Source organism: Cupressus sempervirens, chromosome 11 (assembly GCF_028749045.1).
Source record: "Cupressus sempervirens isolate cs-2001-9-10 chromosome 11, ASM2874904v1, whole genome shotgun sequence".
Classification (NCBI taxonomy): domain Eukaryota; kingdom Viridiplantae; phylum Streptophyta; class Pinopsida; order Cupressales; family Cupressaceae; genus Cupressus; species Cupressus sempervirens.
In genome coordinates, this window is record NC_143128.1 from 474,376,003 (window position 1) to 474,390,477 (window position 14,475).

General features: G+C 31.7%; 1 protein-coding gene across 2 annotated transcripts in view; it reads right to left on the bottom strand.

Annotated features, from left to right (window-relative positions):
- Positions 1 to 13,861, bottom strand: part of LOC149530432 (signal recognition particle subunit SRP54 2-like) — a 62,836-nt gene extending 48,975 nt beyond the window's left edge. Inside the window, exons 1-2 of one of the 2 annotated variants that reach the window (XM_089808727.1) lie at positions 13,650 to 13,861; positions 13,167 to 13,491 (exon numbers count right to left, since the gene is read on the bottom strand). In XM_089808727.1, the coding sequence (XP_089664853.1) occupies positions 13,167 to 13,397 (231 nt within the window). In that variant the 5' untranslated portion in view covers positions 13,398 to 13,491; positions 13,650 to 13,861. Of the gene's footprint in view, positions 1 to 12,931; positions 13,014 to 13,166; positions 13,492 to 13,649 lie in introns of those variants that run through there. The other variant, XM_089808728.1, reaches the window with a different exon arrangement.
- Positions 13,862 to 14,475: the final 614 nt, after the last annotated feature.

Sequence of the window (14,475 nt, forward strand, 5' to 3'; positions counted from 1 at the left end):
TAAAAAATCTCAGAATTCTACTTTGCAGGATGTAATCAGAATTTGATATTTGGCAAATGTGGATGCAAGAGACAATTCAATAAGTAATTCTGAATCTGATATTTGTAATCACCGAACTCCACAGGGCAGAGCATTAATTGATTTCGATGCGCTTCTTGGCTGATCGGTTTGAGTATATATATCTGATGGAAAGACATGTCCATGAGTGGACGTGTCTCCACAAAGTGGAAACAAGTCCGCTCATGACATGCCTCTTCAAATGCAACTATTTGATTACCAAACAAAAGCCCGATCACTAATCGGGATTAGTAATAGTTTGTACTTAATCAATATATTTGATATGTCACCAATCTGAAATAAGGAATAATCAGACTTTGATCTGATTGCATTTATTCAAGCATTTGATCACTACTCGATCTAGGCAAGAGGAACATAAAAATGACAATAATCAGAACAATATACTTGGATCCACTATGATCTGATATAGAAGATAATCTATTTTCAATAAGATCAGTTAGATACAAGAGTGATGATTGTTTTCCAAAACATATGAAATAATGATTTGATTGAATACAAATAATATGTATGTATGTCAGTTCATATAGTGGATTGATACACATGTACACATACATAAAATATTATAATCAAATCAATCATCATTCCTATATCTGACCAAAGCTACTATTTATTCAACAGCAGGGGTAGGCCCGTTTCCCGGCTCATGGGATCAAAGAGGAATAGATTGAGAGAACTGCCCAATTTTGTCATTTTTCAGTTAAGTCCTTATTGAAGCCACCTACAGTAAGAGGGAGTCTCTCTTATTGTTGAAAGGAGAGAGAAATCTCATGAGATGTTGCCTAAAGTCACAACTTTGTAAATTATGGTGTCAAAGACTTACAGAAAATTTAGCCAACAATATGAAAAGTCAAGCCTCATCTAACTCAAATAACTAAGTCCAATCCATGACACTTCTTCAATCAATTGGATCACATGTGGGATATATGGCAATTCTTCAACCCAGACAAATCCATTTAAGCACATTTGCAATGACAAGGAATCTTTTTTACTTCAGATGATGAGAGCGATGATGAGCATCCTCCCTCCTCTCTTAGTCAACATTATGACGACAAAAATCTCATCCCAACTCTCCTATCTTGATACCACTTTGGACAAGAAAGACTTCATAGTATGTAGATGATTGCTTTGGGGATCCTTCAAACACCAGGGGGACTTAAATCATAATTCTAAACGACAACTCATGTATTCATGGCTACAGCTTTAGATCCCCAATATTTTCATTAAGGCTTTTGGCATTACTGAGTTGATAGTAGCTAGGTAGGAATATAATTCCTTTGTGAGGAACCACACATGGAAATTAGTTTTATTTCCTAAAGAAGGGAACTCGTTTGATGTAAGTGGATCTATCGAACTAAAATTTTCGGTTAGTGAACTCTATTTAACTCACTATTCAAGATTGTTGTAGCAATTCATTGGGAGGTTCATCAAATGGATGTGAGAAGTGCCTGTCTTTCCAAGATACCTGAGAGGAGATACATGGGAGCAGCAGAAAGGCTTGTATGAGACTCTTCCTTGGTTTGTAGACTTGGGGATTCATCTATGACCTCAAATATGCCATGTTTCATTTTCAATCAATATAAATTTGTACATGTCAAATCTGCACATGTACTGTAATGTCCCCTCCAATAGAGATATCTAATCATAATTAATATCTCTAGCTGTAATCTACTAAAAAGGAAATACATGTGATGACTAAATGATTATTTGATAAATATAAATATATATGTTGGATACATATGATTGAATATTACTAACTGTCAATATATATAATTAATCAATTCATAATCATATAATAGAATTTATTTAAGATAACGTCTCACAACTAATCAATACATATATATTATTTAAAAGGACTATATTAATTTGAATAATTTAATATAAACAATGGATATAATTAATTAATAATTATTATTAACCCATAATTTATTAGTAAACCACTAATAACACTATTCACTTAATAAACATGTGATTTGCAGATTAATATGTCACAACTCAAATTTCGACATGCTTTTTATGCGGACTTAATTGTGTAATTGACCTTTTGACTAAGACTATGTATGACTCAACTTGAGTCGAATACTTCATAGACTTTGATTAGAATTTCATCATATATGTTATTAGATGGTAATGTTAATTATTTTGTCATTTTGATAAGTCATTATATGTTGAGCTTATGAGATATCGACATGACAAGTAAAATTGTGATTTCATTTATATGTTTATACCTGATGATGAATGTTGAATGTTTTAAAAAATTTGTATCTAAGATATTATTTATTAATTATGATGATGACATTACTGACGCATTGGGTGATGTCGAGTTTGTGAGTATGAAGGTACTGAAGGCAGAAGGGTGGTTGAGGTATAGGAGTTTAGCTCCTTGGCAGGGTTGGTCCGGAATTTGTATAGTGTAGCCGCACACACACACTTAGTTGTTTTTATTTGAATTTAAATCATCTGCTTTGAATTTCAATTAATCTAGATGGATTAAATGTTTTGTTTATGATAATGTGGCGTAAATTAAAAAAATGAATGATTAAATATTAATTGTTAAAAATATTATAATTTAGATTATAAAACAAGTATTATACTTTCAAATTATTTTTCCTTAGTAATTACAAGCATAAATTTGAAATGGTAGTAGTTTGTCGGAAAAAAATTAAATCGTATTTAATAGTTCTCCTATTTTGAAAATGGTGGATTTAAATTAGATGTGGAAGCTTTAATAGAACTTAAAGTTTATTTAAAGTTCTTGAGCCAAGTGGTAGCCGTAGATCCAAATAAGGAAAATTAATTGATTGCTAACAATTTTAAAATTTATGATCTTGAGTTGGTTTAAAATTATGTTTAATAGAAGTGTAAGTTATTTATTTCTAAAGCCAAGTGTTATTTTTTTTAAATTATGAATCATCCTATTTGTTGCCGGCTGAAATAATGAGGGAATAACGATCTGTTTAGAGGACTTAAAGAAGAACTTCTCAAAAAAAAGATTATAACTGCGAGTATCATCAAGTATCGATAATCAAGAAGAAAAACGATTTTTAAGGAGTGCAAGCGGATTTTTTTGTTAAATTGTAGCTTCTGTCAGATTGAACTATCCTAGAGTTAATCCTTCTATGGTTATTGGCAATCATTAATTATATATACTCTAATAAATAAATATATCTATCTATCTATATATATATATATATATATATATATATATATATATATATATATATATATATATATATATATATATATATATATATATATATATATATATATATATATATATATATATATATATATATATATATTGTATGCTATATATTATATATAATATATATATATATATATATTGTATGCTATATATTATATATAATATATTTATATATAATATAGATATGTTATAATTAATAACGTTTTAATTAATGATTAATTAATATATATATATGACCATAGAGACATGTCTCTTCACAAGACATGCCTCTTGAAGATATATTTATATATCTTGGAAATCTGCAATTGAAACACATAGAATTACAACAATGTTATTACATTTGCAGAGATCCTAAATCTAACATGGTATCAGAGCAGGGACTGCAAATGTTAGCAAGTGTTTGAGGGAAGTGGTGGAGTGAAGGAATTACAGAAAGTCAAAAGTCAGTATTTAATATTTTATTTTTAAGGCTTCACAACTTCACCATAGCGTTGGAGCTGCATATATTTTTGCCATGATAGGATATTTCATCGTGTGTCAAAAAATATATTCTAAATGACATTTAGTCAAACTCTGCCTATTTTCAATGGGCTTGATAACCTTATTATATTGCAGTAGATAGAATTGAGCCACATAAAATTAAAGATTTATTCATCTATCCATGGTTTATGTGGAAGTAATTTGGGAATATATTAAGCATAAAATTTCTCTGCATATAATATCATTTTTGGGAGCAATATTAAGTTGATCATCAGGACATTCATCTCCGGTAGCAATTAAATTTCTGTTAACAGCTTCAAACATCGCTTGAAGATTGACCAATGTCTTTAAGATTTAGTTTTGTCTAAATCTGCCTTCTAGCAGTGTTTTTTTGTGCTTGGAAGTTGGATTTAAGACATGTACTCCTGCTGACCATTTTTGGAACATAACTATGGAGAAGTAGCGGAAATATTCAAATGGGTACCAAGGCATGAATGTTACCATTAAACTTAAACTGCTTAAGACAGAATAGATAAGAAGCAATAAAGTACTAACATTTGCCACTTCCAAGCTCATGAGAATTTGGTTGACTCGAATCATCAAATGAGAATAATACAGAGGAAAAGAGACAGTGTTATCACCAATCACTGTCAAGGCAGAGATATGGGGGCATTGGAGTTGACTAATAATAAGAGGACACTTACTCAGAGAACCAGTACTGGTGACTAATAATAGTTGTAAAACATCCACAATATTTATGTAGGAAGATTATTAATTAGCGTTCAGAAGAAAACAAAAGAATCAATGTATAGTACTAGAATCAATGACATAACCTGTGTACAGTCAATGTGCATCGATCAAACCTCAGTGACTATTGGAGCCATGATATGAAAGACATGTTTATTATGCCATCGGATTTTAGAAATTCATGATTGGTGACCATTCTTGGGAGAGGTTCAAACGGCAACCGGGAAAACCATAAATATCGAGAGCTTTCAGAATAAGACACAAAATCAGACAGCAATGGGAAGATGCAATAATGAAGAAATATATTAACATGGAAAGATAAAGAGAAGTGAGAAGCGATGACTATGGAGAGATTGAACTAGCAAAGGCTCGTATGGTATCACCTGTCACATCTTAACTATGCAATCAAATACATCGATCTTGACAAAACTATAATATATAGTTAAGACTGTTGATAATATTTTAATAGTCTAAAAATAGTTGATAGGAGGGACGAGAAGGGTCCCATATATGTGAGGATACAATGAGATTGTGGGGTCGTGGTGAGGAGTCAGATGACTCATAAGAAGAGTGTGCCCTCGTTGATATTAAAGCATCACATCCCACATATCTAAGGTATGACTATGCATCCATTTTTTGTTTAAAAGGTAAGCATATTATTATTATTAGTGATGTTCCCTCAAATTATATCAATATGTTAAACACATGCATGAATAAGTATTACTCTAAATTGATATGGTAGACAACTATTGAATGAAGAAAATATATCTATAAGAGGATGGTAGTACAATCATGTTAAATGAAATGATTAGATATTGAGTTGTAATTAAATTGGGTGGTGATAAGATAAGCATGCCTCTATTGCCTTAAATTAAGAATTGAGCATTATAGATGAAGTCATCTAAAGGGCGTTATCCTTGCTTACATGAGATAAGTATTTTCTAGAACAATTTTCTAATATTGTATTTCTAATATAGTAAATCCTTCTTATTTTCCTATACTATGAGTTAGTTGCCTTGATCTTCCTTCAAGAATTTCATTGCAGGAAGAGGAAGATTGAGAGTCATATGGAGCCTGACATTTCATTAGAAGCAACCTTGAAAGAGAGGACCATACAGAGGATATAGGTTCATCAATGCCAGTGATATTGATCATATTGATTCAAAGGGAGGAATAATAGTCATTGTTCTATTCTCACTTGAACCGTATTCCATTCTCAAATAATCTAAGAAGAAGTACAAGAACAATAGATTCACACTATGGTGCATAAGTATTGTTGTGCGACTAGGAATGTATCAGTTTTTGGCGCTGCTCTATGTAACATTGGGAGTCAAAATTCAAACCTATCATTTTGATTGATGAATATAGAGAAAGACATAAATATTAGGAAGTTGGTACTAACAACAGTTATAATGTGAAATAAATTGGAAATCAAGAAAGGAAAAGTTATTAATACTAATTGAAATGTTGCTATAAACATTGTCAAAACTGAAGTATCCATGACAATGGGTGACATCACAAATTAATAAAATTGATAATCAAGGCACTTTGAGGAGCTTCATTTATGTGGAGTTTTAACTAGTACAGATTTGTCACAACAAATGTATTTAAAAGTATTGACATGGAAATGATTCTAGTGCATTTCCAAAGTTTTGAGGAGAGAGATGTAAAATTGTCTATCAAAATGACACATATTGACCCTACTACTATGGAAAGCTAGGGCAATTTCATGTAGACAACATAAATTTTAAGGAGTAAACTCTCTCTTTGGTGTTGCTAAAATTGTGTGTCAAATTCAGAAGTATATATGAGTGGGAATTTTACATTGTGGGGGTGAATGATTACCTCGACCAATGTTTCATTCCCATTGAATGCATTTTCTGGTGAATGGTTACCTTAACAAATGTTTCATTCCTCATTGGTGGCATTTTCTTTTTTAATGTATATGGACCTTAAATTGGAGCAACTTGTATCAAGAATGAGATAAGTATTTGTTGTACTTGAGTATTAAATTTAATCACCTATTGTAATCTCTCTCTTATTTGAAATTATACACATACTATAAAAGTTAATCGCTTTGATTTTTTCCTTTGTGTGTAAAGTTGATCTTGCAGGAAAAGATAGGTAGCTTATGACAGTAGCTCAAAAAAAGTTGTGATCAAGCTAGATAAAGAGAGGCTCTTGAAGCAAATGTCCTTGATGATTGAGATTATGACTATCTTTCTACATTAAGAGGGAGCATGACACTTCTTCGAAGGCAACACATGAGCTTAGAAGATCAATACTCAGAGGGAGTCTAGAAATACATGTGTATGACTTCATGATTTTGATGAACCGACTTCTATGTACATCATGAGGAAGTATTGACTTATCACCTGAAGGTTGAAAAGATTAAGATATTCAAAGGAAGTTTAAAAGTTTTATGAGTAACAAAATGATTTTAATGGGCCACAACTTGTGAACATCACAAGAAAATGAAAAGATCCTTAAATAACTTGCATGATCATACACTAGGTACCAAGTAGGTAAAATTGTTCGATGATATAAAAGTTGAAATTTCACATTGTGGGGGGTAGATTTAATAAACAATGTTCAAATTCCCACTTGAGACCATCTTTAGAGAGGAGATTTAATCATTTGACAATTATGGATTGTCGTAGAAAGATAAGTATTTCGTACTCTTGAGTATTACAGTTATCCACTTACTATAGTCTCTCTCTTTCTAGGTTATAAACTTATACGTACTATAAGAGTTAAATTGCATTGATCTTTTCCTTTATATCTACAGATGTTCTTGCAGAAAAGAAAAGTTGGTACGTTTGCTACCAGGATTATTATGCAGGCTCTGGAAGAGAACATCTTTTATGATTAAGATTATGAAGAGGAAATCTTACATTGCTTCAGATTAAGAGGGAGCAAATAAGAACATGATTCTGTCAAACTTTTTACTCAAAGGGAGTAGATCATATCACTTCAGAGGTAAACTTGACATGATTAATGATTATTGTTTCTTATGCACTTATTGACTAACATCATATGGTTGATGAGTATATGCTACAGTGATAAATCTACTCTTGTAGAAAATGCTCCATGACTTAATGTCATGTGACCTTGTGATACTGGTGCATTTATCACAAGGATGAGTTATATTAGTACAGATGAGCAAAGTGCTGATATTTTTACCAAGCCTCTTGCAAAGTTGAAATTGTGTACTTCAGAGGTAAAATTGATATGACCTTGTTGTAAATGCATTTATTAAACTATATATTCATGAATATAAAATTACTTTTTGCTTGCAAGCTTGTATTGTGAAAAGTGACGACTTTTCTTGTGAAAGGTGACGACCTTTCGTGTGTTCTGATCCTATTATAAAGTGACGACTTTATTTTAGTTGATCTGTCTTCAAACAATGGTTGAATTTGGTGTTATCTTTGTTCTTTGGGGCGGATTTTGCTGGACACATTGATAACCTTCATGGGTCTTTTGGGCGATAGCTAGACACCATGGAAACCCATTGTTTTGAAAGTTTGGGTTATCTTTGTTCTTTGGGCCGGATTTTGCCGGACACATTGATAATCTTCATGGGTCTTTTGGGCGATAGCCGAACACCATGAAAACCCATTGTTTTCAAAGTTTGGGTTATCTTTGTTCTTTGGGCCGGATTTTGCCAGACACATTGATAACCTTCATGGGTCTTTTGGGCGATAGCCGGACACCATGAAAATCCATCATGTTTTCTTTCTTCTTTCTCTCTCTTAGTTTAAAACATAATGATGATTACACCTTATTGTCTAAGTTAAACTTACTTAAATTTCCCTTTGCTTAAGAGGGAGTATTGAGGATTTTTAGCCTCAATAGTGTATTGAAGTAAATTCCATATGTTAATTTACATATGTGTGTTGATGAATTCATATTGACATGCCATTTTAGGGATATCATAGTGAGATGATATCTCCTTATACTCAAGAACATAGTATGTTATATATCAATCTTCCCAAATAAAGAGGGCGTGTTAAGATAGCTTCAATTGTATTTAGGTCATAGCTATGGTAGAAAACAATTGATATACATATCATTGTTAGAACCAAATATTGTTGGCATGTTTGTATTGACACATTCCGTGAAGCGATGTCTACTATAAAAAGATCACACCTATGATATAGACTTCTTGTTGAGACTTATATTATCAAAGGATAATGTATCTAGTGTGATAAATATATATTGAGGTCTTTAATATGACATTCTAAGATTATCATGATAATGTATTCTATGACAATCCTCCTGAGCTAAGAGGGAGTGTTAAATTGTAACTTCTGTCAGATTGAACTATCCTAGAGTTAATCCTTCTATGGTTATTGGCAATCATTAATTATACATACTCTAATAAATATATATATATATAGTATGCTATATATTATATATAATATATTTATATATAATATAGATATGTTATAATTAATAACATTTTGATTAATGATTAATTAATATATATATGACCATAGAGACATGTCTCTTCACAAGACATGCCTCTTGAAGATATATTTATATATCTTGGAAATCTGCAATTGAAACACATAGAATTACAACAATGTTATTACATTTGCAGAGATCCTAAATCTAACATTTTTTAGAGAGGACAAAGAGAACATGATTTGCAAAAAGGAAAAGAGAAACGTTTTTTTTTAGGGGGAGAAAAAGAGATAGACGCTGATCTGGAGAGCATGTAAGGGAAAAATTATTAAAAAAGGAAGCCGATTTCTGAAAGGGACGTTTTTCAGCAAAAGAGGAGAGAAGTTTTTTTTAAAACAAAGAAGGAAAAACATTTTTGGAAGGAGAAGCAGCCGTATTTGGGAGAAGATAAGAAGTAGTGCAGATGGCTAGAGTATTTGGCAACAGCAATCAGTTGGAGACGATTTCTTTTAATCAACAGGAAAGAACAGCCACCGTTGATAGAAGAGAGAGAGAGAGAGCCAGAGGCATAGGCATTCCCACAACATTCAGGTTCCCTTTTTTTTCCTTCTATTAATTATCAAGGACTTAAGTCATGATCGGTTTTAATTACAATTTTGAAAAGGAATTGTTGTTTACATCGACTTGCTGTTATGAGTATAATAATTTTGCTGTTTACATTGAATTACTGATATGAGAATATTAATAATGCTGTTTACATTAATTTGCTGTTTCAGTATGGTAATTTTGCTTTTGTTGAATCTACTATGAACGGAATAAAACATATAATGCTGAAAAGAAGTCAAATAGTAAAACAAGGTCTGGCTGTTTGTCTTCCTATTTTCCATACGTAACTCTATGATTTCCTTATTATGTTTATTTTTTTTAACCAAATGTTAGTAAACATTGAAGTGGTGCAATAGAATCCCTTCAACGTTTTTAGCACCTTCCACTATAGAAGAAATAATTACCTTGCTGTAGTTTGTGGTTTGCGTTTTAAATTCTAAGGAAAAATTTGAGCTGCTGGGTATCACGTTTTGGTTGTGGATAAGATTTTCCACCGTGTGGTTGTAACTATCCATTACCATTGTTAATTTCTTAGTCTCTGTAATGGGTCTTGTTTGTGTAAATGTTATGAGAAATGGACTTATCTTACGGCTGTTTGTTGATTTGAAATAAACATAAGTATCAGTTGCTTGTTTATATTTATTTTTTAGTTAGTGCAATATGCTCTTTATTTTAAAACTAAATTACTTCTGAACCTAGAAGACCATTGTATGTTAATGTATAGCTTGATTTAGCTAAGTTATTTGACAATCACAGTGAAAGATTTAGTGAAAACGTAATCTACCATTTATATATATATATATATATATATATATATATATATATATAATGTTGAAAGATTGAGAAGTATATTGTCTTAAAACGGGAAAATGTATTCTACCTATGTTTAGGGGGAAAATAAGCTCATTCTTACAATTAACTTTGAAGTACAGCAGAGGATTTTAGTGAAGACTCCCTTATAGTCTAGTCTCTATAAATTTTTATTTTTATTTGCTGATTGAATAGTTATATATATTTAATTATATTGATTTACTAATCAATACGGAGATAAGCTATACAACAGGCTAAGAGTTATAACTCAATAAGATTTTGTTTTGTTTCAAATTAGGAAGAGTGCTGAATGTGGGATCAAAGAGGAGGGTAATCTATGGAAAGTGTATTGTTTTCCTTAGAAATTTACCTACCAGTCTTTTTCATTTTACTGGTTCATGAAGCTTGGCCAAGCTCGGTAAAACTTTTATGCATATGTTTGAAATGCATTTAGTTATTATTACATTGTTTTCCCTCTTCCACATCCTTGGGTATGTTTCTACTAGACATGTGTAAGTAGATTAGGCACACAGGCTGCACCAGATCTTTCCGATCCAATTGTGCCGACTTGCTAACCTTCTCCTGCCAGGGTCGAGTAGTTTTCCTTAACCGGAGAACCTCAGGGAGCTAACCACTCCATGGTTGGGCGGTAAAAGCGCCTGGACCCATGATAGCGGATGGACATTGTTCCGATGGTTCGGAAACGAGATTACATGCAGATGGACACTAAGGTCGACATAGTTTTGGCAAAAGATGTTATGTTCATATAAGTCATTTCCAGCATTTATACTTTGCTTTGTATATGGCATCGATATGTGTTCGGCTTTTGTATTATCAAGTGTATTTAGAAAGAATGATGATATGTAATAATGATTGTGTTTCCAGTTTATCCTCAACTATTTGTCGATATGTATGGATTTTCCATCTAGAAATGGACATTAAATTATATAGTTATATGTGAATAAAATCGACTTTTGACTTTTCAAATTTCATATATTTTTGCATCTTGGGGTTGTTTGCATATCTGGCAATTATTGTTGATTTCAGTCTTTACATAATATATATCTAATCAACATATGACCACAAATGAAGAGACACGACCCAACTAAGGGTACTGGCACTATAAGTACCACATCACCTGATGAATAGGAGGCACCAAAAAGTATATATTAAAAGCAAAAGAAAATGTAAGGAGCGACACCTTATTCGTTCCAATGCATTGGTATAAACTGCAGTTCAAAACCAAGACTCGGAAAAATTTTACCATTACTGCCGAAAAGAAAACAAGGATGTTTGAAAGGGCAGGCCATTATTAGCTTACCCCTAAATTAATGCAAAGAAAAAGTGGCATTGCCATCGAAGATGGCAAGTGGCTCATACAAAACACTTGCTTGTATGGAATGTCCCACATAGAACCGTAGAGAAAATCATGACATGATTTATGTAAACCAGTGGCTCACCTCTAGTAACACGCGTTATTATTATATATATGTTATTATATAGTGACATCAGCCTCTAGGTATGTAAGAGAACCTACAATATACATATGATTATTATCAAGTGGATATTTTTAATTATAAATAGAATAAACCTTTTATACTTGAGATGGGAAATAAAATTTTAGTATTATTATTAGTTATTAATCTCAATTTATAATTTTAAATATTAGAGGATGTTAAAATCAATTTTTCAGTATTATTATGAAGAATTATTGAAAGTGGATCATTCCTAATATTACGAGTATTTGTCTTTTCAAACAAAGGCATATTTTGTTACCAAGGAGGGTTTGTATAAATCCAATCTAGTGGAACTTTTCCTAATAGAGGGTTGAGGTTTGGACCTGTCAACTTTGAGGGAGTCTACAAATGGTGTTTAGGCAACTTATATAATATATATATCCTCGGGTCCTAAATCCAGATAATAACATCATTTGAAAACTGAAATAACTATTATGAATATTAGAATTGATTTTAAGACATCAAATTACGACTGACACAAAAAAAAAAAAAAAAAAAGAGGAACGTTACATGTATCTTCCCCATTCCCATCTACTATGTTTTTCCCTTCCTCAATGTGGCTTTCTTCTTCCAACTCTGCTCTTCCCTTCTACATATTGGAGTTTTTGAACTTCTCCATCCTATCCCCCAGCCCACAAATTTATTTGCCAGACTTCCAAACCTGTCCTTCTTGGCATATGCGTTGCTTGATCCCCAGTCCCTGATATTTCCGCCAGTGATTTTGTTCACTTCCTATCTTTCAAATACGTACACGTATCATATCGTTTTCAATAGTCTGCTTTTGGCACCATAACTTTCAGAGTGGAATGTTTTACTTTCATGATTACTGATTGAAATTGAAATTGTGGTTGTGCCTAGTGGCCACCTTGTTTTGTTTGTAGATGATATAAAAGAGTGAATGTTTTCATTCGAATTTGATCTAAGGAAAATTTAAATGGTATTACTATTTATAAATCAGCTAAAAAAATTCAACCAGATGCAAGTTTGTTTGTTTGTTTGTTCAATCGTCTGGTAAAAACTCACTTTTTGAAGATAATCAACTAGCTGCTTGGATGCTGCATTTAGCCCAATTACCACATACCATCATGTCTTCTAAGGTTTCAATTCGGGAAAAAGCTTTTTAAATCCCTCCATTCCCTTTTACCGCTTGAAATCGTCCAATTCTGATAGTTCAAAGGGTATTTTTATCATCAGTTTAAACTCGTCTTAGCTAGCAGAGACACGACAATAAGGGAACAATCCGTAACCCCCAAGAAAAGCAATTTAAAATTCTCCTTTTCAGTTTATAAAGGCAATACAAACCCTAATGTTGTTACCTGTTGAATAATCCGTCTCTTGTTGTGACCAGCTGCGAGATTGTCGAAATTGACGATCTTCTTAATGTTGAGCTGCATATCCCTCACCATTTTGAACTGCACATCTGACTTCAATAGAGCGCGAGAAATTTCATTGAGACATTCGTTTAAAACCTTCTCATCAATCACAATCGCATTGCTCATCTGCTGAAGGGCGCAGGCAATGCTGCCCCCTAATTCCCCGAGCACCATTTTGTCCTTCTGCTAACTCAACCCACAGATTTTCGGGTAAAGCTTTTTCCTTCTGTTCTCTGAAGGATTCGATGCGTGGACCTGTAGAACACCTCTGCAGAAATTTCGTAGAGCTAAAAGGTATTAGACCTCGTTTATTTTTTCAATCTTTGAACGCAGGTAAATTGAGAATTTTCTTGTTCTTCCTATTTTACAATGCCTTCTGAAAACAAATCATGTCATGTTATGAAGAAATTAGCTGCAACTTTTTACCGCGCATGTACTTCTGAAACGAAGCAGCTCCAGTTCATTCCTTCCATTTTTTCGCAATCCTATTAATCTGCATTTCTACTCTCAGTCCGGTTTCAGATGCATGAAATTTGAACGTGCAAAAGATTTATTTTTTTCCATGCATTTCATTGTTGAGATTTAATTACATTTTATGATAAAATAAAATAAATCATAAAGAATTTGGAGATCGGGATAATCTGATCTGCATGGCAATTAGGTATTGTTCTCGATAATTAATTCTTTTGTCTCCAAAGAATGAAGAATTAAAGAAATTTCCCGCCATAGTAGATTGATTGGTAAATCGTTCGGTTTAGTCTATTTCATCTGCATAAATTAAATAAAAAATAATTTTTAATTTAAGTAAAATAAAATGTAATTCTTTTAATAAACTAAATAAATATTATTTATTTATTTTATTTATCATATATTTATAAATTATCATCTAAAAATAACACTTATAAAATGAATAGTAAAAAATAAATTATAATAATTATAAAAACTAAAAATTAAACTATCTATAAATAAAATAATCATTTTAAAAAATCTTCATAAAAATTTAATATGAGAAATATAAAAATATAGCAACTCCTCGCACAAATATTCTATTAGCTAAACTAATTTTAAAAATAAATTAAATTAATTTAAAAACTAAAACTTGAATCAATTTTAGAAATCAAAAGCGGTAGGTAAGCTTGTCACATTATCTTGGTAAATTTTGTAATAGGGTATACAAATACTATTCTAATATGGGTAGCTACATTAATCCTTAAAGTATGTTCCTGTAATTAAACATATAGATATATCAATA